Here is a 25274-nt window from a genome sequence, read left to right on the forward strand (position 1 = left end):
TTTTTGTCAATCAAGACATCATTGTGAGATTATATATATGGCTCAGGGGTTCAATATATGCTACACCAAACAGATAGAAATTTCACATATAATTAAAATAAATCTTTGTCTTATCTATCTGTGACAACTATCTATCTATCTAGTTAGTTAGTTACTTAATTATTGCCGTATTTGTTTGCAACAAAGAGGTATAAATCACCTGACTGCTCCTTTAACAGAATAAAATGACTATTGAATGTAAATGCTACCACCTGCTGGCCAGCAGACGTCATTGCTGTCATATTTATGGCTGTGTTGAAAGCTGATTTCAGACCAGTTTTAGCAAGCTGTGGGCGGGGTCAGAGCCCATGAACCAATAGGAGCCCGCCTGGAGCGTTACCAAGGAAACAGCGTACGGGGTTGTGAGACGGTGGGAGGCTAGTCGGCTAGCTAGTTAGTGGATAGTCACCATCGGGTTGATGAATAATTAATAGTCTTTCACGTTAAAAATTAAGCCGTCGGCTTTTGATTTGTGACCCGCGGTCTCCACTGGGCGCCTGCCCGTCTGACGGGGTTAGCCGCCTAGCATGGCTAGCGCCTGCTGCCTGTAGTCTGCCTTTGAGCAGATTAGCATGCTAACGAGCTACTGAAACAAACGTGTTAATCTTCACACCCGAGTTATCCGGATAATATTTATTGCAAACCATCCGCACGCAAGCTCAGCAGCACGATGGGAGCGGTTACTGGTTAGTCGTTGTTGGATAAACGTCTCTTCATTCGGAATGGATGAATGCTAACAGCTGGACGAGGGCTGGAGTTGACTGTGCGGAGTGTGTTGGACAACACCGAGCGGTTGTTCTCAGCAGCCCTGGTCCTCCAGGCCGGGACACGGTGGAGCTCCACGCCGCCTGTCAGGCCCAGAACCTGCACTGAGATGACATGCAGCGGACAGAAGGGCCATTCCGCATCCCGAGTCCCGTTAACCCGTGATAAACAGGTGAGCCGTTTCTCCTATGTGGGTGTTACAGTTCTGGGAACATCTCTGGTGCAAATTTACACCAATGAACACAGAACGCAAATCTAATTGATAACCAAATCTATTCAGCTTTGGGAATAATTTTACATTCGCTGTGACAAAGCAGGGGAAAGTGTACTTGTCATTTCAAATAAAATCATAAATCAGATCTGTAAACCCATCAGAGGTTTTTTGTGTGCAAATGTGAGGCAAAAATCCTATGAAATACACATGAAATGTTCACTTTACAAATTTACAAAATGAATAACATGTATTTAATGTCAACAAATGCCAATTTGTCAGTAGCAAGTAGCTCATAATGTAAATTAAGAGCATCTGGTGTTGAAAAACAATCTTAATCCTGCAAGAACACTGCCAAAGGCTCCTGTATTGGATTTCAAGTGATCTAATAATTATATCCAAAGCTGTGGAGATATCACAAGCATCCTTTACTTTAAGTCAAAGTAGACCTATCCCGTCATTTTCAACCTATTGCATCTTTTACAGCTTTTGGTCTGCTATATCATTCTCATCATGTGTAATAATGATGTTTTCATCTTGTTGTGTATTTTTACATCTGTCATTTTTTTCCTGTCATGTCTGTACTGTTCTTTTCATTTTGTTGCTTCTTTTGTGCTGTTTTCATCCGTATTGCATATGTTATGTCATTTTCATTACGTCTTATGTTGTTTTTGTTCTGTTAATCTTTTGTATCATTGTTGTCTTGTTCTGTCTTTTTCATCCTTTTTGTCTTTGTTTTTGCCTTGTCAGTCATATTTCTCTGCTTACATTTTTACATCATCTTGTTATGTCTTTTGCAGCTTGTTACATGTTTTAACTCAGTTCCTTCTTGTTAAATTTGTCTTGTGATGTTTACTTATGCAGTGTAGACTTGTCCTGTCTGTTTGTTCTTGTCCCAATTATTTAAAGTGAAATCAGTTTTTAATGCAGCCAATTAAGGACCATGATTTGAGATTTGTATTGAGTAGTAATTACAAAGAAAATCTGATATTATTTGAAGATAAAACTGTGCATTCATTTTGACATATACATATGTGTAGAGTATAATTGCATTTTCCTAAACATAAATAGTATTTTTTTGGGGGGGGTCTAACAATAGTACAATAATATGTTTCTCAATAAATAATACACATAATTTTGTGCCACTATTGCTCTGTTTCTTTATCTGTGCACAGAAATTGAGAGAAGTTAGGGCAGATAATGAACGACCCAAAAATTTAAGAACAAAACTTGCTGAAGAGGTCAATGGGGGCCAATCACAACCATTTGGTCTGGAAAAGTAAATTTGATTTAGTTGGTGCCCAGAATGTCTCGGGTGCCTAAACCCCTGCAGGTTATCTACAGTGAGGCTCCATCCACACAAAGCAGCCTCTTATGCAGCTTCACACTCCAGCTGATCTGCTTTGTCATGTGATGGAGACCAGTGACAAACAAAAAAGTATGCACATGTCTTTGATTTGCACCCAACCCAAGGCCTTTCTCTGTCTGTGTGCAGACGGCCGTCCTCCTCCTCTATGGATGTGTGCAGCAGTAACCCGAACCGCACAGCACCGGTCAGCGAGGAAGGCCCACAACGAGCAGATGTCCCCCTCTGCTCTCGAACCAACGGCTGGAGCTGGCCGCCACATCCCTTCCAGATGCTGGCATGGCTGCTCTATGCCTACTTCGCCATCACCGGCTTCGGCGTGTTCGTCCCCCTGCTGCCTGCACACTGGATCCCCGCCGGATATATCGTATCCTTGTTTCAGAGTGGAAACACAGCATGACTCACTGAGCACAATGACAGCAATCACATCATTTTTAACCAGCACTCAGTTAACACACAGGAATTTAAACCTTGAATTGAACTGTTTTCAGTGCTAATGTAGTTTAATGATAAAGTAGGATGTTGAGTTCTATTTTGACAGTTTTGGTTATCATTCTGTTTTGTTTGGTAATGGAGATCTGAGGGAAATACGATGCTTCCCTAGGCAGCAGCTCAACCAATGAGTCATCTCCCTGTCTAATGCTATCAAAGATACTGTGGAATCAAACACAAGGTGGACAGGGACAGCTCTTTTATTTCTAACCGCTCACCATATTACAAAACCTTGCACACAGAAGTAATTCAACCAGGGTATTCATTAACTCCGCGACAGAGACATCAGAGAAACAACTTAAACACTTGTTTAACTTAGTTATTTTTTAGCAAACAGTTAAAGCAGCAGGGCTTGATAGTTTTTTTTGGCAACGCTGGATATAGTGTTTTGATGGCAAACAAGAATTTTTCCCTCTTCTCTGGTCTTTTTTTTCCCTGGCTGTAGAAAACGTAGCTTGTGACAGGAAGTTTGATTTTTTTTATATGTCTTGCTGCTCGGAGGATAATCAAGGAAAATACACAGATTTTTCATTGTGAAATATGTGTTTTTTCAGCTTAAACATACAACCTAAGAAAAGCATAAAAGTGACAATAAATAATCAGTGTAGTTACTTTTATTTCATGACATTTCATCACACAGTATCACTGACACTGAATCTGTAATATCAACAGATACAACTGTTGAAATTCCAACTGCGATTTCATTACTTTTAGCTGTAACTGACAGATGTAATCGCTGATCACTGTTTTGGTTCAGTCTGACACATTTCCACTGCTCTGCGCCATGGAGCTACACACAACCTGTGAAAAATGGTGTCTCTTTATCACAGTGTTCAGTTCAGACAAATTTATTCTTCCCAAATGGGCAATTCATTTGCAGCTTTTTCACATGCATTAAGAGACGTCTATCAGCTCATAAAATCGTCAATCAATAAAAATCTACAAACAAAATTCAATGAATGAAACCAGTTGACTGAAATCCAAAAATCCATCTAAAAAATAGTTAATTTTATCTAAAAGGTGTCTGTGTTTAAGAGCTTAATAGCAGAAGCAATAAAAGACTTTACATAGTGATTTGTGAAAGATTTGTTTGTTATATTTGGAGTAAGAGGCGAGAGCTGCAAAGGGAGTATTTGGATCTTCAAATCATGGCTTTTTTTCTCTGGTTTGTGTCCTGGAGCTTTAAAGGGAACTTATTTATCTAAACCCACTTTTATTAGTCTTTGGTTCATTTATTTGTGTATTTGGACCCTAATAGTTCATACAGTTTGAATTTGAATCCTCCAGGGGCTGCAAAGCTATCTTTAAATTCATTCCGGTAAAAATTGAGAGGATTTCTACAACCCGTTTCAATTCCTTCTTAATTTGTTACGTTTATAACTAGTTCCATCATGACATTTGCGCATATAAGGTCAACATTTCTGACGAACATTTCTCAGAGTACGCCATAATTGTTTATCAGCAGCGGCGGTTGTAGTAAAAACTGAAAATATGTCCAAACTTTGAGCCGAATACCTAAAATGTTCAGTTGTTGGTTGTATTGATGAACAGAAGTGGCGGAACGGGACAGAGCAGCATGGTCAACAACCCGGAAGGGGGTGGGGTTATGTGCATTTAAAGCGCTCAAAACAACCTTTTTCGTATTCATTACTCAAAAATAAGGTTGAAGATGGACCTGTGGAGTTGAATTAAGGAAGAATTCAAACCCAAGCAGAGCATTTACAGTTTATGTAGACCACAGGGAAATGCATAATACCATTTAAAAAAGCAAAATATCACTCCTTTAAAGCAGTGTGGTTCTGTTTGGTTGTGTTTTTTTTTTTATTAAATGGACTGTAATCTAAATATCAGTATCAACTCATAATGTTGTTTTACTTGTGCCTGTTTCATTAGATGCATTTTGATAAACATGATGCAAAAAAATGTGAGCTATTTTATGGAGTTGGTGAAATACTGGGGCTGTTTTTATGAATGTCAAAGAAAAGCAATGTATTTGAAAAATGCCTTTTCAGTTGCATGGATCGGTTCCCCGTACCTATTCTAAAAACATCTTCTATTCTATAAATGGCTGAAAGACAAATGACTAACAGCGGCTATTCTAAAAATGTACAAAACAGCGTTGTACATTTTCACTGTAAAATGGCATCATGAGACGATAATGGATTTTGATTATATAATCAGAGTGCTTTGACCACCATTTTCTACATTGTACATTTGTGGAAGGCCTGCTATTTGTCATTAGGACTGACTTTTTCTTTTTTTTGTTCCCTTCAATCTACTGTCCAAGATTAGCACCTGGTTTTTCAGATGCTCATATCATTACTTGTACTGTTTTGTGTTTTTAAGCTACTGCATCCTTCACTATTGACATCTTCTATTCTGTTGATTTTGCGCAGTATAAATCTTCTCTATTGTAGAATCTGAATGGCTGTTATTTTTGCTGCCACAGTGAATATTTTCAGAGGTTTTCTGTCAAATTCCTGTTGTATCTTCTCACAGTCCTTCTGTAGCCCCAGAATTTGTGGTGTGATTTTGCAGATAGTCAACATACAGTAGTAGTATGATGATTTGTGACATGTGGTTACATATTTCCTGAGCTGCTTCCCAGTGCACGGGCATCATGTTCGTCTGTCATCTGTGCGTCCATGTGATGGCTGTGTCCATCGACCCGGCCGACTTCAACGTTAGAACCAAAACCAACAAAGGCCCAGTACCGGTGTTCGACCGCTCCAAACACGCTCATGTCATCGAGAACTGCCACTGCTATCTCTGCCAGGTGGACGTGTGAGTACCATCCACACCTCACAGTAAACACACAGGTTTTGAGACCATCCTTGTTTTCTTCAATTTCTTGTTCATTTTAATGCCTGGTACAACTAAAGATACATTATTTTGGACAAATATAATGACAACAACAAAAATAGCTCACAATAGTTTAATTTCAGAGCTGATATCTATCCATTTTCCATGGTTTGTTGATAATAACCAAAATCACTTCAGTTTTTACATCAATATCTATGGCATTGTACTGACAAAAACAGTGCTTCTAGACATTCCATGTTTTCTTTTCTGTCTGTTTTAGTCAGATGATACACACAGGAGTTAGTACTTGATTGCATAGCCATTGTTTCTGATGACTTTTGATGGTCTAATAATTTTTTCCGTGACTGTATAATGTAAAATTCAGATCAGCGTCAATGAGGTAACAGGAGCCATGACTGTCTAAACCATGGGTGTTAAACATACAGCCTGTGGGCCAAAACCGGCCTGCCAAAGGGTCCAATCTGGCCCGTGGCATGGATTTGTGAAACGCAAAAAATACACTGAACATATTAACAGTCCAGGGTGTCAAAATCATTTTAGTACTGGCAGGGTCACATACAGCTATTTTTTTCTTGTATATTTTTACCTCCACCAGGAGGTATTGTGATCGCTTTGCTTTGTGTGCGTGCATGCATGTTTGTTTGTTTGTTAACAAGATAACTCTAAAAGTTTAAGATGGATTTTCTTGAAATTTTCAGGAAATGTTGATACTGGCATGAGGAAGAAATGATTAAATTTTGGTGGTGATGGGGGGGGGGGGGGGGGGGGGTGTCACTCATCTGCCTTGGCAGAGGTCTGCGCTCTCTGAGTGCTTTTCTTGTTTTTATTATAGTTTTATTCTACTCTACTTACCATTTATATGTTCTATTTTAGATTTTATTCTCTATCTTCTTATGCAATGACAATAAAACTGAGTCTGACCAGTAAAATACTATCATAATAGCCTATAAATAATGACAACTCTTTATGAACTAGTTCTGCCGCGATTAGTGGACTTAATTAGTCTACGTAATCGACCATGAAAATTAGACAACAGCCATTTTTTTAGTGGACGTGTCATTTTACTATTGACCGCCTATTTATTTTTGGTCTCCCTCCTGTCTCAAATGCAGTAGGAACAGAATCTCCCTGTGACCGCTGCCAGAGACAAGCCACAGGTATGGCCTTTGTGCTACGGGTATGCCGCGGCACCTGGGCAGTGCATGCTGGCATTGGCACCTGCAGCTGTACGACCGTACCTCAGAGAGAGAAAGAGAGAGAAACCCCCGTCTTATAAGCATCTTAAGTTTCATTCCCCTGCCCGGTCTGCGGATACATGTGTACCTCATTCATTCTCCCTGTTCTCATATTTTAGAAGCTTTGAACGACCAACATTTGGCTTTTTTGTCTGAGAAATTAGAGCAGAAATTAGCAAAAAAATTTAACCTTTGCCAACTTAGTGAATTAAATTTTTGTCAACAATTTTTGACAACAAAAATTTAATTCACTAAATTGGCAAAGGTTAAATTTTTGTTGTCAGTGAAATTTTCATCCCAGATTTGCTCATTTTAATTTTTCTACCAATGAGGAGGAAAACATCATTAGATCATCAGCTAGTGCTTATATAATACATTTGCAGTTGCTTGCTTTGCAGAGTCTATAATGATCCTGAGGAAGGTCACTAGCTGAAACATGTTGGGCTATATTTAGAGTGAAATGAAGGTGTTTTAAACAACATGTATTCAAGAGTATGACATATGATGTTGGACTTCTGGACCTGAGGCAAGTTTTTCTCTTTCTCTATACACTTTATTCCACTAAGTCAGTGCACTTGTGCTCATTTTTGCCAGAACATTTTAAACATTGAAAATGCTGTTTTCAGGGATCCCTTGCCTTTTCAGAGACTATGTGTAGGATTTAGAATGTTTTTAAAGTCTGATTGAGTTAATGTCTCATCGCCCAAAGTGACATTTTTAACAGTTAAACACCTAAATAAATCTAATAATCATATTTGAAAAAGAAAACAATCCCATCCACTTTATTTATATAGCACATTTAAACAAGAACATTTCCAAAGTGCTGCACATAGAATCATAAAAACAATAAAACAAATAAAAGAAAATACACTAAAAACAATAAATAAGTTCACAAAACTAAAATAATAAAATCAAATAGTTAAAAGTAATAAAATAAATAAAAGACACAGAGGACCACACAACTCACACACAGTACATCGTTGTGTGTGAGAAGCTGCTCTGAAGTCGTTCCAGCTCGGTGTTTTCACTGGAAGCATCACTGTTTCTAAGCTCCATATCCTCCAGAGTGTGACATTTGATATCCCGACTGGGTGTCCTCTGGTGAGGGACGCTGTCTCCGCTCACTGTTTACATCATTTACATTAGTCGTAAGTCATAATTGGACCTCCTGTTGTTTAACTTAGATAAGAAACCTTCCCGCACAAACAGTATCTGGCCTCTTCAGCCAATCCCTGAGGATGCAGTCCTTATAACCAGATTACATTTCCCATCAGGTTGCGTTCTGTTCTAAGATATTCCCACTGTGTTTGTTTGACAAAGTTGCGTAAAGTTAATACAGGCTCTGCACAGCCTTGATTTTTGAGAACGTAATACACAAAATGAAAATTGAGGAACTTGCATAATGGTGTTTCTAATCCCATCCACACACAGTCACGGAAAAAATTCATAGACCACCCCTTGTTTTCTTCAATTTTTTGCTCATCTTAATACCTGGTACAACTAAAGGTACATTTGTTTGGACAAATATAATGATAACAACAAAAATAGCTCATAGTAGTTTAATTTCAGAGCTGAAATCTATCCATTTTCCATGTTTTCTTGATAATAACCAAAATCACTTCAGTTCTTACATCAATATCTATGGCATTATACTGACAAAAACAGTGCTTCTAGACATTCCATGTTTTCTTTTCTGTCTGTTTTAGTCAGATGATACACACAGGAGTTTGTACTGGATTGCCTAACCATTGTTTTTGATGACTTTTGATGGTCTAATAATTTTTTCTGCGACTGTACAGAAACATCACAAAATAGTCAAAATTCTCTTTGTATATATGTAGGCTGGGGTATGCTTCAGAAATGTTCCATAAGTACAGATACTGATAACTTGATTTTGTTAACAGTATGTATTCTCTGTGTTTTTTTTTTTTTTCATGCTGACAAAAACTAAATTACTGTTGACATTACAGTATAAATCTTTAGGTTTATTTGGCAGCAGCCTGGCATTTTCCCACTCAAAGTAACATAAAAAAAAACTATTTATGACAGCTTGGAGTTACCTGTTTAAATAAAGTCATTAACAGAAATATATGAGAAAGAGTTGTGCATGCTATATGTAACGATGCTAATGATATTTACTCCATATGTGGTGTTAAATTGTATGTTTATGCTGCCATTTTTAGATACATTCATTGATTTTTGGAAATGCTTCAATAACATTGTTAAAGAGGCTCAAAAAACTGTTCACATCTATAGCACTGTGCAAAAGTCTTAGTCCACCTTTATCGTATTTATTTCTCTTCTGTTTTCTTAAAAAATACAAGAAAATGTATAAATTAATGCAATAAATCTCATTGTCTGAACAGAAGGGTTAAAGACACATTAAGTGGAGAGGGAGGTCACGCTAAATACAACCACTTTGGTTTATAGAAGCTGTTTTTAACCTGAAACTGTTGTTTTTACTGCGGTATATACTTCACATATATCAGATTGGATTTAAATACATAGACAAATGCATATGTGCGGACATTAGAACTTCACAAACAGAATGTTAGACTAGGACTTTTTCACAGGACTTTATATTCAGAACAAAGATGGACAGAGATGTGGAACAAGGTTATTATTGTAACGAAAACTAACGAAATGACAAAAACTAGAATTGAAAAACCAACCAAAAGAAGAAGAAGAAAAAAAAAAAATTGAAAACCATTTTCGTTAACTGAAATAAATAAAAACTATAATAAAAAAAACGATAAGAAGCTGAAACTGTATTGTGTGCTTACATTTCTAACTAAAACCTATTAAAAAAAATTATGGATAAAATTCCCTTCGTTTTCATCTTTGTCAATGTCAGATTGATATGAAATCGATTTATGTCGCTCAAGCAATTTTAGGTGGTGGTACCATAGGCCACTTGTCTGTCCGTCACTTCTCGTCACTTGTCGTTTAGAGTCGGCTTCTCGTCCCCACTATACCTGGCAACATGGAGACTAAATTTGGGGGAAAGCAACAGAGTCCTGTATGGGATTTATTTGAATATGATGGAGAAGAAGAGAAAAGATGAAAAAAACTAATACTAAAACTAAGCATTTAGAAAAAAACGAAAACTAATAAAAAACTAGCAAACCTGCTCTAAAAACTGATTAAAACAAACTGAATTAGAGAAAAAAAAAGTCAAAACTAAATAAAACTAAACTATAAAATCCAAAAGTATTATAACCTTGGTGTGGAATATGAGCTGTCATTTCAGGCATGGCTAAAGAGCTAGATATTGATAAAAGAACATCAGAATCTGCACTGATCTGTAAACTGAAGGATCGCTGCCTCTTGCTTTCCACAAGGAAACGGCTCAGACTGCTCTACATGCATAATGCAGCATCATGTGTAGTATGTGTGAATAAGTAAAGCACACTGAAGGCCTCATACTCCTAGATCAGAGGCTGTCTGGGAGAAAACAGGTCAGTGGGCTGTTTTCTCCCAGCAGGCTGTGGGGAACTGGGTCAGATGAGTCAAGAAGTGGGGGAGGGGGTGTGTGCTCCGTTCCTTCTTATTCTTGAGGAATCGTGTTTTCCTATATATATTTTTTGGGTGGGAGGTGCTAAATGCAACCCATGAGCTTCAGCAGGTGAATTATTGAGGCGTCAATGAGATCAAAATGTAAGATGAGGAGGTTCAAACTAGGGCTGCACGATAGAAAAAACTGACATTGCGATTTTTTTAACCCTGCGGTATGATAAAAATATTCAGGAGGATATAATAGCTGTGTGGTGCCGACGTAAATAGTCAAACTAATTAGCTGTGTTACCTCTTGTTGTGGCCACAGGTAGAAAGCATTGTCAACACAGAACACGTGTTTCAATATCATCCTTCTTGTAGCCAAAATAATTCCAGATAACTGATGTTGCTTTTCTTTTTGGCACCACACTGCAAAAATCTAAATCTTACGAAGCGTATTTTTGTCATTTCTAGTCAAAATATCTCATCACACTTAAAATAAGACATAATCACCTAAAGAGTGATTTGTAAGTGAGATATAAGAATTTATTTTCAGACAATAGATCTTGAAAACGTTATTTCAAGAAATCTTACCAAGTTAATTTTCACTTGTTCCACTGGCTGATTTTTTTGCCAGAATTAAGCAAAAAAATCTGGAATTAAGCAAAAAAAATCCAATGGAGCAAATGAAAACTAGAAGCACTCGGAGAGCGCAGACCTCCGCCAAGGCTGATCAGTGCCCCCCCCCCCCCCCCCCCCCCCCGTGATTTTGATGAAATTTTCAGGGTTTGTTGGAAATGGGCCCCCCCGTGGGCCCCCCCAGCCCCGATCACCACCAAAATTTAATCATTTCTTCCTTATCCCATTTCCAACAAACCCTGAAAAGTTCATCAAAATCTGTCCATAACTTTTTGAGTTATGTTGCACACTAACGGACAGACAAACAGACAGACAGACAAACAAACAAACCCTGGCAAAAACATAACCTCCTTGGCGGAGGTAATTATCTTTGCTGGATCCTTTAAACCAGACCAGAACCATTAAACTAGACTGGGTCCTTTAAGCCAGACCAGAACATTAAACCAGGCTGGATCCATTAAACTAGACTGGACCATTTAAGCCTCTTTAATAGTTTTTAATTTTGTCCTCACAGATTGAGGTAAAACGTTTCAAGGCAGTGGTCATTCTGGTGTTGGTGACGTGTATCATATGTGACCAGAGTCAGTCTGCTCAGCTGTTTAATACAGAACTAGATGCCTCTACTTTCATGGCTCGTAAAATCATATTTTAACTTGACAAAGACCATATGTATCTTCTGTCATTGACCACCGTTGGTATTTTTCCCAAAGTTAGCTCACATGGGGCACAGCAGAAGGGGCGGGGCTTCAGCTCTCATGGATCTCAGGCTAAAACTGTAGTTAATACTAAGAAATTAATTTTAGAACACAGTTAACTGACCTTTGTGCTGACGATCGATCCAGGAGATTTTCACGTCCATCAAAACTGCCCAAAAATTGCTTCTTCTACTGTAGTTCATTATCTGGACTGGTCTGTCTTTACCTCAGAGTTTGCTATTTTTTATTTTTGCTCATCTGAAGTATCTGTTTAACATGTGGACTTAATGTACCAGAAATTGTGACAGCATAACTACTTTCATGTGGAAATTTAAAGCCTTGTTTATACATTGAGAATACAAACTGATGGATTGGAAGAGATGTCTTTTTATCTGTTTTTAATAAGTGTAGAGACCATGGCGTACACATGAAGGTGTTTGGTTGTGTTAGATCATTTCCATCGTCAGTGCTGTTTATGAATAAACCTCCTGTTTCTATGCCACGCTTTTATTCTGTTTCAGCTGCAGTGTTTTTATGATTCATCTGTGTGTGTGTGTGTGTGTGTGTGTGTGTGTGTGTGTGTGTGTGTGTGATGCGTCCCATTGACGGACTGTGTTGTGTTTTGTTGAAGGGGGCCCAAGTCAAAGCACTGCAGTGTGTGTAACAAGTGTGTCGCCAACTTCGACCATCACTGCCGATGGCTCAACAACTGTGTGGGGAGCAGGAACTACAAGTGAGTGTCATTTTGGATGTTTCTTTGCTTCACTTTAAAGGGGTCATATTTATCTAAACCCACTTTTAGTAGTCTTTGGTACATTTATTTGTGTATTTGGAACCTAAGAGTTCATAAAGTTTGAATTTGAACCCTCCAGATGCTGCAAAGCTATCTTCATATTCATTCCGGCAAAAATCGAGTGGATTTCTACAACCTGTTTCAATTCAGTTCAATATAATGCCTCTCCTGTTACAGCAGAACAAATATACCCAAAAGTACAAATACAGTTACCTTGACCTTGATCTAGTGTTGTATCCCATTACTAGTAGAGGACACATAGTAACTGTGTATTTTGATGTAGTAATATTCAGTTTACCTGTAGAATTCAGTTTATCTGTTGTATTCAGTTTATCTGTAGTATTCAGTTTACCTGTAGTATTCGGTTTACCTGTGGTATTCGGTTTACCTGTAGTATTTGGTTTATCTGTACTATTCGGTTTACCTGTAGTATTCAGTTTACCTGTAGTATTCAGTTTACCTGTAGTATTCGGTTTACCTGTAGTATTTGGTTTATCTGTAGTATTCGGTTTACCTGTAGTATTTGGTTTATCTGTAGTATTCAGTTTACCTGTAGTATTCCATTTATCTGTAGTATTCAGTTTACCTGTAGTATTCAGCTTACCTGTAGTATTCAGTTTATCTATAGTATTCAGTTTATCTGTAGTATTCAGTTTACCTGTAGTATTCGGTTTATCTGTAGTATTCAGTTTACCTATAGTATTCAGTTTATCTGTAGTATTCAGTTGATCATTTGTTGTGTTTGTGTTGCAGGCTCTTCCTCCACAGTGTGATCTCAGCTTTGTTGGGCGTCTGTCTCGTCCTCAGCATTGCCTTCTACGTCTTCATCGAGTTCTTCTTGGACCCATCCAAACTTCGCACTGACAAACACTTTCAAGGTGAGCTGTGACCTCTGACCTTTTAAACCATAACAGATGTCCTTATGTCTGAACCTTGGTGTCATTTTTATGGTTTAAATCTGTCTGGTGACTCATGGACTGATGATTGCTTATTCATTAATTCTCTTTTTTATTTGGTTTTCTTTCTGTCTTTTCATTGACCTGATGAAAAAGCTGAATTTCTCCCCAGGGATCAGTAAAATTCATCTGTATCTGTATTTTCAACCATTAACACATGAAACATCACAGAATGTTGATAAATGTTAAAGCATCAGAAAGTTAAAATAGAAACACAGTAAGCTTTGTACGGAATCTACCGTTCATTGGTTGTAATTCATTAGTCATTTATTGTACTTCCCTCTACCTATTGAAACTCAGTGAACCTTAAAATGAAACTAAATGCCTCAGAGTGAAACTAGAAACCCTGGTTAATCAGCACAGATGCAGTTAATATGTCCACAAGATATAAACAACATGATATTGCTGTGGGGTTTTTTTTCCTACTTAAATTTTTGACAGAGACAAAAGTTTCAGTATGTGTTGTGTAGGAAACAACAAATAACATTAAAGAACTGTGTCATGTTTGCATCTCTAGATGGTGTGTTAATTAAGTAAAATGTACAATTGTGTTTAAAAGAGTGAATGAGTGCCTGATACCAGTGAAAATTAAAAATGCAAGAAAATGCTAGCATATTAAAAAGGAATCAGAGGGCTGTATAATGACAAGTGATTCCCTTCCTTTGTGTTACAGAAAATCCTTGAAAAATGTCTAAATACTTGTGTGACCAGGCCATTGTACCTGTCCTGATTACATTTCTCCTGTTAATGACGCTTTTTTGACGTCTGAACAGTGCTGATGGGTGTTGCTATTTTCCCTCACGAGAAAAGATCAACCTCAGAAGAACTGTATTGTATCAGCTTTCACCTAATATGGAAATGGGATGACTGTCGACTAAACGTCTTGCTGTAATGAAATCTCCCCGTGAGTTGTGTGTAAGTGTGTGTTTTGTGTGTCCTGCAGTGCGTAATGAGACAGCCGTGTGGTTTCTCTTCCTTCCGGTGGCACCGGTCAGAGCGACAGGGGCCGTGATTCCAGGCCTCGCCGCCGTCACCATTGCTCTGGGTCTGCTGTCGTCCATCCTGCTGTGTCACCTGCTCTGCTTTCACATCTACCTGAGTAAGACCCAGCACCACCATCTGTATTTTTTACCTGTCTGTGTTGTTACCCGTCTGTGTCGTTACTTGTAGTTTTACCTGACTAAATGCAGTACCTGCTTTGTACTGTAACTTCTGTTGTTCTGGCAGTAACTCTGGGGTGTGTCCACTTATTTCCTGAGAGAAAATATTCATGTCAGATTCCGCAATGTGCATAAATTACATACAGGGATCATTTCAGTGCTGGGGCGCAGACTGTTTTTATCATCAGAGTTTATTAACTGAGTTGACCCTAAATCATACACACATGACTTCCTGCAGTCGCACTCAAGTGTTTTAAACTTATACAGCAGGTTGAGAGAAAAAAACAAACATGAAACATGGCTATGAAAACTGTGGGTCTTGCATAAGTTAAAGACTTACAATACGTAATTTGTGCTCTGTAAAAGAAATTAAAACTAATAAGAAATGTACACCTAAAAATGTTAGATTTCTTTGACATTTAATCACTTATTTGTAAAATACATTTCACAAAATTTGCTGAAACTTGATCACAATTCAGAATTTATTCTATAAAAAAATATAGTTCACACCATTGTAATCTTTCAGTGTATTGTAATTAAAATAATCGGAATTATGGAAAACGTTTATTTGCTTTCTTTCTTTCTTTCTTTCTTTAAATAATAAAAATAGAATAAATAAATGTAAATAAATAGATTTATAGGATACATCACTGTGGAATAAAAATAGATTAGTTCAAACACAGGTGAATAAAGAAAACAGCTACAGTTTGGTCAAATCTTATACATAATTGGATGGTCAAGTTCAATTCTGTATTTAACTGGTTTGGAAAAGTGATGATGGGTTAGAGCTTGAGATCGTCATCAACTATACCAAGATTTTTAATGTAGTAGTAGTAGTAGTTTATTCTGTCATTAATTACTTTAAAAAACAAACAAAAACAACATATCCATATCCAATGTGTGTATTTTTTTGGACTCAAGGTAAGCCCTAAGCACTGGCCCATCTTTTTTTTTTTTTTTAATTGTATCTTTATTTGGAATAAACAAGTAAATTCACCAGCATATCCACATTGGTAAAAAAGAGACAAATGTCATTCCAGTTTTTCTTTTGAGTTCAAAAGATGCACTTCACCAGCCCATAAGACAAACGAGTCCCAAAAATGAAAAGGCTCTGATCACGGAACAAAGTTTGTTCGTCATTGTAGTGACCATTCTCCTTCATCCTTCTATCTTAAATTTCACAGCAATTGCACTCAGATAACCACAATGGATATACATGATCAGCCCGTCTTCTTTATTGCCAAATAATAAATCACTCATATCTTTATGTAGTGTATGTGAGGAAGTTTTATTGCATATATCGATAAGATTTGAAACAGAAAGATGTCAGCAGAGGCAGGTGCAAAGAAATGACCTCAGTGTATGGGTATAAGATTGAGTTATTGGATGTACATAAATCCGTTTACAGTAATTTCACACTAAAATGTAGGTGACATTGTGTATATATCATTAAAACTCATGGTTAAGACTTGTTTTAAAGTGTGGGTGAGGTTAAGGTTAAATGAATGTAAGTGATGGAATCGTGTCTGTGTGTTCAGTGTGGAACAGACTCAGCACCTATGAGTACATCGTACGACAGCGCCACCGTTTGGACAACAGAGACAGCCGTAAAGGAGGGTCGGTGAAGGAAGCTGCTGTCCCTTCAGTGAACCTCATGAAGGTAAAAACTGCTCCTGAACTCGGAGAACACAGATATTTCAGTCTGTCTCAACAGTCGCCGTGTCACATCAGTGGACTTTAGACTCGAAAATGATCACTTGCGTCTTCTGTGATGTTTAAGACGCCACTCACAAGCCAAGAGATGCTGGTGAGTGACTTCATGAAGCAAGAATGTAAAAAATGGCATCTAATGTACAGTATGTATGTTAGTAGACCATTCTTCAGTTTGATTATGCACATACAACCTACAGACTGTCAAAGAAATGCTTCAGACAGTCTATCCCGCCCCCTTCAGAACACGCCAACGCCGTCTGTATTCCCTGGTCAAATGGCCTTTGTTGGATACTGATTCACTCATTTATAAAACTGTTTTAAGATGCTAAGCCTGTCATTGAAAAGTACAGTACACAGCGTTCTCTATATGGCTGCTTCTATGAAACTGGGTTCATTTTGGTACCTGGCACTTTATCAGCTTTTTAGACCCAATGATGAAAGAGAAATTTAGACATATTTCTCCCCAGGATGTACCTAATGATGACCCCAGATAAATGCACAAAAAAAAATTAGCTATCCCAAAATTAATACATTTTTAATAAAATGTTGAGGCCAAAAATAGGACCCAAATTGGGACATGAAAAGCTACCGAGGTGTCATTGTATTTGATCTGAAAATATGGCTGTAAATGGTCTTACATAAACTATAAATAAAGACGCCGTGATAAATTTGACGATCCTAGTGGTTTTTCTAATCCAGACATGTGAGTTTTTCATGAATCGGCAGTCTCATTCGAGGTTTTGTATGTAACCCATCGTGTCCACTGGTGTTACACGCAGAACCTGCCCATTTAAACGCATATAAATCGTGACTGATTTTGTAACAGCGGACATTTTTGTGAAACACTCTGGCTTACATATTTACTTCGATTCCCGAAATGTACCTGTAAGAGAAAAAAAGATATTCAAAAAAATAGTAGCGCATAATTTCCATGTCCTTTTTACCGTGTTACAAGCAGATTTTTGTATAAAAGAAATTATATTAAAAAATATAAAAATGTGTTTTATCTGAAAAATGGTTTCTCTTTTATCTCAGTAAATATTTATTTTTAAAATAGACCCAAAGTGCTTCCAAACTTGCTTCATAACATTAGTCTACCTCTGGTTTGAATTTTTAGCCCCCATGTCCTGATTTAGGGACCTGTTTCATAGAAGCACCTATATGCCTGTTGTCTTTCTGTTATTATTACTATTATACTTGATCTTATTTTTTCTAGTCCTGAATGTCTTTGCTTTTTGTCCCAGCAGGAGGTGAACTATTCAGGGACGCTGGGCTACACCAACCCTGAGCTGCAGGTGGAGGAACCCACCACCGTGGCTGCACGAGGAGACACAGAGTAAGAGTAGCAAAAGTAACATTTTGATATCAGTCGATAATTATCACAGCACATGTCAAATCATTATTTATTTCCCGTTTAAAGGGTGGATTTGGTCTTGAGTGAAAGCTGAAAAAGCATTTTTGCACTTTACAAATTCATCCTGCAGGCCAGATTGGAACCTTTGCCGGACCGGTTTTGGTCTTCAGGCAGAATTACAGAGTTAGTAAAAATAACTACTTTTCATCTGCAGTCCCTAGGCAGGTGACAGAAACAAGACATAAAAAAAAACTACACATAATGATGACATTGACATCACCAAACAAACACATAAACAAAAAGACAAATAGACATAGGAATAATACAGGGGCATTAGCCTGTACATTCACCACTATACTTACATACAACTTAACAGAGAAAGTGTATAGGTGATGAAATGTATGTCCATTAAAAGTGAGTGCATCTCTGGTTTTCTAGGAGCCACTGTTTTAAGTGAGTTTTAAAAGCTTTGTATGTTGGACACTCTTATTAGGAAGGGCAGGTTATTCCAGAGTTTACTTCCTACTATTGACAGTACATTTTGGCCACTACACCTACGTTATGTTTGACAACCCTGAATTAACCCATTAAGGTGCATGTGTTTGGGTAGTGGGAGGAAGCTGGAGTACCTGGAGGGAACATCCAAACTGCACACATTTTCATTTCATTTTATTTTATTTATTTATTTAGACAGGGACAATGCACAAAATACATTAACCTTAAAAAGGATAGGTTGCCAGGTTGTAGCACTATTCCTAATTTCCACCTGTAGTCCCTGGGCAGACATATGTTATCATTAAAAAAACAGACATTAATAAAAACTAAAACATACAAAAAGCAGTAAAAATGCATTTCTATAACTCCATCTATATAAAGAATTCATTCACACCCAACCAATGTGTGATAGTTTGTAATTGTTAGTAGCTCATGTGTTGGTCATGTGTTCCACTGTCGCATGGCCACACATGAGAACACGGAATTAGCAAATGCTGTTTTGTGCCTCGGAATCCTGCACTCGCTGTGAGCTGTTGATCGGGTAGTTCGAGATGTTTTTCCAGAACTCAAAGGGATAAACCTTTTAAGGGAGGAGCAGCAGATTTATGGATAACTTCAAACAAGAGACACACATTTGTATACATGATTACATTTTCAAAGCTCTTATATTTTGACAAAATTGGGCAGTGATAAAATGCTCATCTTTTTACCTCCGCCAAGGAACGGCGGAGGTTTTGTTTTCATTGGGGTTTGTTTGTCTGTCTGACTGTTAGCAAGATAACTAAAAAAGTTATGGATGGATTTGGATGAAATTTTCAGGAAATACTGATACTGGCTCAAGGAACAAATGATTAAATTTTGGTGGTGATTGGGGGGGGGGGGGCAGGTGCACACTGATCTGCCTTGGTGGAGGTCTGCGCTGCGCTGCTTGTGTAGTCTTGTCATGAATCTTGAGAGAATATTTATACAATGACTCCAGAGGCCTTAGGGCAGATTTACAAGCCTGTGACCATACATAAAGGTCCAGGCTCCAAACTACTGTGAGGCCACAGCACTAACCACTGCACGAATGAGGAAATGAAACCGCCAATCACAGAGCTCCTTCAGGAAACCTGCTAGTGAACAGATTAGCTTCACAGAGCAAAGTTGCTGCAGTTTGGAGTTGAACTATACCGTCTTTGTGAAACCAAAAACCTGGAGTTTCCCTCATTTCGTGGTAAACAGAGTTTTCACCAAACCCCCTTGGCCCTGGTTTGTTTGACAGGAACTAAACTCACTCCTCATTACAACTGGCAGCTGTAATTGAAAGCAGTGGTCCAGATAAAAGCTGATGTGATGTTCTACTGGGCAGGCAGTGATGCAGAGCCGTTAAACCGTTAAAGCGCCACCGCAGAAGCAGAGGCCGGCCGCTCACCGGTGTGTCGGTCCAGTATGAGCCCACAGTGTGTTGTGATTGGCTGCAGACTGACCCGGTCCCGACATGTTTCACGAGGCATGGTCCGCAACAGTCATTTCATAACACAATGAGCCTGGGCTGCGTCGCCATGGACACCGTTTTCTTTGCCTGAAAACAAAGTGTACGAAATGAAATTCTTTGGCTGTGACTTCCAAGAGGCAAACAAAGTGTGTATTGTGTGTGTTTTAGTGAAGCCGTGGGAGGAGAGGAGTCGGGTGTATTAGTCTAACAGAAGTTCCTCATAAATAACTCCACAGAGCCTCGACCACTGCGTCAGGAAGAAAACTTTATTTATATGGCGTGGTGAAGGACAGTGACGTGGTTTACACAGGGGACAACCGGAGGAGGAAACGTTAGAACAGAACGTCTGTGACAGATTCTCTGATGAATGGACCAAGGACCAGCTTTAGAAAAGATACAAATAGCACTGGTGCATGCATAAAGGTGTAGTCAGAAGGATTTAGAGATGGACTGAACAACAAAACGATTCATATAGATATCAATTTATTTTGATATCATTGCGCTGATTATACAATTTTCTTTTTGTCTTTAAGTTCAGTTTGTTGACATTATCACCTAAAACAGTTAAGTATCCTGGAGTGTTTTGTTGTTTTACTTAATATTTCTTATGCATATTTCATACTGAACCAACACTTCAATGGTGTTGAAGACTTTACCTTGAAAAACATAACCACCTTTGTTGAATAAAAGTACAGATGACACTGATTTTCCTTATTTTTATTTAATCAAATAAACATTTAAAGGAAAAGAAAATCAACAAATAACCATTAAATCATGAAATGTGTCTATAGGGGACTTTTTGTCTTCATTAGTCTTTTAGATAGCTCTCATCTTCATGTTATTTTCATTTTGTTATGTACCATCTTTCTTCAACTTCCACTCAGGACCCAAAACTCCCTCTTAAAACCTGAAAGAATGTCTTCTGATACTTACTGATATGTACTGTGTGGTTGTGTGAGGAGTCTTTTACCTAAACAGCCAATATTTAGTTAAAGCTATACCTACCGATATGGCATTTCTCACAGCACTTGGTAAAAGTTTGAACATGAACAACCCGCCTCCCTCCAAAGCCCCGCCCGCTCATCCCAAGTCGTCAGAAATGGACGCATAGTCAGAGCCCCGTTCGGCACTATTTGACGCAGGGGGTACCCCTTCCGCGTCGGATTTCAACGCGGAGGGCAGCCTGATAGAACTGCATGTAAATCCCTCAGTGTCGTTGCGCTCTGATGCTCCCCTTCTCTTACCTGATGCGCATGATGGAAGCGAAGGTGGAAGTGGAGGTCCGGTCCGCTTTGGCGTGTCCGTGGACCCGTCCCTCAGTAATCAGATAAATCATCCACCTGCTGCGGCCCCTGTTCCATCAGTAGACCCTGAATTGAAGGGTCTGGTCTGTGCAGCGCTGGGTCAGTGTCTTCAGCTGATGAGGTGCCCAGCACATGCACTGTGAACACGCGGCCTCCGCGAATTTTCCGTGGACATTTGAGGTTTCATAGTCCATACATTTATCATCCTACATAATCCTACACTGTGTGACACCAAGTACATGTACCTGTATGAGTCCCACCGTCATAAAAGCTGAGCTTTATGCAGACCTGTTCAGTCCAGTACAGCTGACTTCCGGACTTTTATCTCCATCCTTCATTCATCAGACTCCTGTTTGTTGCCCTTAGTTGTTGTTTCTGTTTATAAATCCGTTTTTCCCTTCCACATGTGCATGTCAGTTCTATCCAAACACATCCTAAACAGTAGACTGTGGTCAGTGTCAGGAGGAGCAGCGCGAGTGAAGCGTCAGATTCAGAGGGACACATATGGGATGCGGAGACGGCGATAATGGATCGGATGCAGGACGGCCTGAATGGATGATTGACAGAAGGCTCAGCCAAGTTCGGCCAATTATTTCATTCGGACCGACTAAAATGATTGGTCAGACTTTTATCAGAACTACATGAGAATTAAACATTTTTGAGTTTCAAAACCTGGTGGATTTCTTTTATATTTTAGTTTGACGCATGCTTATTAGGAGCATTTTAAGATGACAAAAGAAAAGTGTAAAAATGCCACATCGTACGGTATAGCTTTAATAGTTAGATCAATAATAATATAAAAGACAAAACTAAATCAAATTATTAGCGTGTTTTATACTGAAAAGTAATGCAGAACATTTTCAGACTGCCTTACACTCCCATTTTTGATCTCCTTTATGCACTTATCCTTGTTGAATTGCACTGCCTTTAGCTCTGATTACAGCTCATATTCACCATGGTATCATCTCGATGAGCTTATACGATCTCACACTTTCTAATTATAAAAAAACACACATGTTCATTAAGATAAATAATCATGACAGGTCCAAGAGGATCTTCACACCAATCGTTAATACAGACTTGAAGTGGGTGATAGTGTGTATATAACTGTGTCATCTGCATAAAAATGTACATTTGTAAGATTTATTTCATTATTTTCTGAAACATCCAAATCAGTTTGATGAGCGATGAACACCCTTGCCGGAAAAAAGTCCCACACTCTGTTTCGCTGAACTATCTGTATCTTTAAATACAGCATCATTTTGATAAACTTATGCAAGGTCACAACATTTATTTCAATCATTTTATGGACTTCTAACATTGTGAACCTAGACCTGAGCAACTGAACCAACCCCAGATCAGAACACTGCCCCCACAGGCTGGTACTGTAGGCACTAGGCATGATGGGCAATCATTTCATCCTCCTCTCTTCTCACCCTGAGGGACCATCGCTGTGGAACAGGGTCAGTCTGGACTCAGACCACATGACCTTTTTCCATGGAAACACCACTCTTTATTCTCTCCACAAACTGATGGTTGAAATGAGAAGCTCCTCATGCAACAGTGGGTCAATCAAGGGTTAAAGAACTGAAACATATTCATCACTGCAGTAATTATCCAATGGAAGGATCTGAACTGTTTGATTAGTTAAATCCAAGGGGGACTTTTTTTTTTTTTTTTAGCTTTGTTGTCTGTACAATGTAAAAAATGCAGATCTGCAGCTTGTGAGTTCCAAAGAGCAGCTGAGTTAACACAAACACACAAATCCATCTGCTTCCACTGAACCAATCAGATCCTCCCGTCTGGAGGCGGATCCCTGACACCAGATCAGATCTAACCTGTGCATGTGTTTTTTCTGTCCGTCTGTCTGTCAGGTTTATGGCCAACGGTAGAGTGAGGACGGTGTCTAGTCCAGTCGTGGAAGAGGAAGCCCCACCCACCATCTCCACAGAACTGAAGGCAGCAGCACACACACACCGCCGCACACAGGTGAACACACACACACACACACACACACACAGTCAGCTGTCGGTTGCCGGGTGGAGACTGGTCCGTTCAGGACAAACTGTCCAGTCTCCAGGACACAGACCCACTCCTGTTCTCAGGCCATCTTCATAGGATTATTTCACCCCAGACCCTGACATTTAACCTTTTTTGACTTCTTTAGTGACTCTAAAGAGAGGTTTAAGAAAGAAAAAAACATCAATAATAACACTCAGGATTCATAATTAATAAAAATGCAAAAGATGACATAAGATACTGTACTTTCTGGTCTATAAGCCGCTACTTTTTTCCACACACTGTGAACCCGCAGCTCTAAGATGATGCGGCTAATTTATGTTTTCTGGGCTGACGATCGATCCGGCTGACGAAGAGGGAAATAGAGCTGCTGCACATAAGCTTGGCATCAATGAATCGATGGTGAGACGTTGGAGACAGGGTGGGTCCGGCTTATAGTCAGGTGCGGCTTATGGTCCAGAAAGTGCGGTAATTAATAAGTATTCAAGTCTTTAAGTCTTTACAAACAAGGAGCTGTACAAATAAAGGACAAGAAAATACAAAATAGTCACACAAATATTTAGCATCAAACTGGTCATACTGGCTTTGATATTAATTGGTGAGAGTTGCAAAACTTGATCAGTAACAGGTCTGAATAGATTCATACAACTCATTTATCATAAATGGTCATAGATTCAGTGACTTCACTGTCTCTTTTCTGTTCTTTTGGTCTAGTTGTTTGACCACACCACTCTACACACTGTCCTTCACAAAATTGTCTTGATCATTTTTATGTCTTTATTGACCAATCCTCTTGTTGTTGTGGTTCTGAAAAAGCTCAGAAAAGTTGACCTTGTTCAGAAAAAATATAAATGAAAAAGGAAGACATATTTGTGTTCTTATGACATACACATTTTTGAAAAAATTTAAATGTATGAAGATCATAAAAAAGTGCTAGAACGGTAATAACAGTGTTTTTTTACACATACTGCTGCAAAACCTCAAACAGAACAAATGGGCTAAATCACTTTAGGGTTATTGTTACGTCTTTCAACCAATCTGTGTGGTTTAGGTGCATAGTACCCCAATTCTTTTACCTCATTAAAGTGATACACACTCTGTAATTCACTATGTGTGTGTGTGTGTGTGTGTGTGTGTGTATATATATATATATATATATATATATATATATATATATATATATATATATATATATATATATATATATATATATGATGACTGAGATTAGCCTCATGTTTTTGTGTTTTCACAGAAAAAAAAGAAGAAGGTCCGTAAAGTGCCAGCTGAGGTGACTAGGGAGCACTGCCCAAGTACAGGCCCGACCGGTAAACCAACACAATCACACAACAATCACACATTGCCTTTACACGTGTTTATGGGGCTTTTCATTGACATTGCTTGAATTAAGCAAAAAAAGTCTTGAAACAAGCCAAAAAATCTGCCAATGGAACAAGTGAAAATTATCTTGGTAAGATTTCTTGAAATAAGATTTTCCAGATCTATTGTCTAAAAATCGGTTCTTATATCTCACTTACACTCTCACTCTTTAGGTGATTCTGTCTTATTTTAAGTGTGATGAGATATTTTTACTAGAAATGAGAAAAATACTCTTAGTAACAGTTAGATTTTTGTAGTGATACTCTACTGCTCCACCTGTTTCTTCACTATGCTCACCATCAAAAACCACAATAAACTCTTACACATAACATGGACTGCCACAAAAATAATTGGACTACAAACTCCAAATCTGCAAGATCATCACACGCATCGCACATGCAGTATCACAGGACACCACACACACAAACACACACACACACACACACTCACCTGTCATTTCCCCTGCCATCTGGAAGGAGATTCAGCAGCATCAGATGGAACAAGGCCCACTTCAGCAGAAGCCTCATACCCTCAGCCCCCTCCACCTTAAACAAAACAAAACCATACACAAAACGCACTTTACATGCTTCCCCCGTCTGTTTTAAGTGAAAAAAATGTCTGTCTATGTTTATATGTCCCCCCATATCATATGTCCCCCTTGTTCCTCCCTGTGTGTCTATGATATGTGTGCCTTAACCTGCTGTCCTCTATGTGCCTTTAATATGTATGTCTGAGTCTAATGATACATGAATGCACCGAGATCTCTGTCTGTCTAATATGCCAATGCAAAGCCAGATATGGAGATCTATAAGATCTGTGAGGATGAATCTCTCTAAGGGGACAGTAAACAATCTAACTAACTATCT

At 38.5% G+C, this 25274-nt stretch overlaps 1 protein-coding gene across 2 annotated transcripts in view; it reads left to right on the forward strand.

The window, feature by feature from the left end:
- The first annotated feature begins 385 nt into the window (after positions 1 to 385).
- zdhhc1 (zDHHC palmitoyltransferase 1) overlaps positions 386 to 25274 on the forward strand; it is a 28916-nt gene continuing 4027 nt past the window's right edge. The window contains exons 1-10 of one of the 2 annotated variants that reach the window (XM_030130542.1): positions 386 to 976; positions 2511 to 2748; positions 5482 to 5657; positions 12392 to 12493; positions 13307 to 13431; positions 14453 to 14608; positions 16208 to 16329; positions 17627 to 17718; positions 22887 to 23001; positions 24284 to 24356. In XM_030130542.1, the coding sequence (XP_029986402.1) occupies positions 2530 to 2748; positions 5482 to 5657; positions 12392 to 12493; positions 13307 to 13431; positions 14453 to 14608; positions 16208 to 16329; positions 17627 to 17718; positions 22887 to 23001; positions 24284 to 24356 (1180 nt within the window). In that variant the 5' untranslated portion in view covers positions 386 to 976; positions 2511 to 2529. The remainder of the gene's footprint in view (positions 977 to 2510; positions 2749 to 5481; positions 5658 to 12391; positions 12494 to 13306; positions 13432 to 14452; positions 14609 to 16207; positions 16330 to 17626; positions 17719 to 22886; positions 23002 to 24283; positions 24357 to 25274) is intronic. The other variant, XM_030130549.1, reaches the window with a different exon arrangement.

This window comes from Sphaeramia orbicularis, chromosome 3 (genome assembly GCF_902148855.1).
Source record: "Sphaeramia orbicularis chromosome 3, fSphaOr1.1, whole genome shotgun sequence".
NCBI classification, from domain to species: domain Eukaryota; kingdom Metazoa; phylum Chordata; class Actinopteri; order Kurtiformes; family Apogonidae; genus Sphaeramia; species Sphaeramia orbicularis.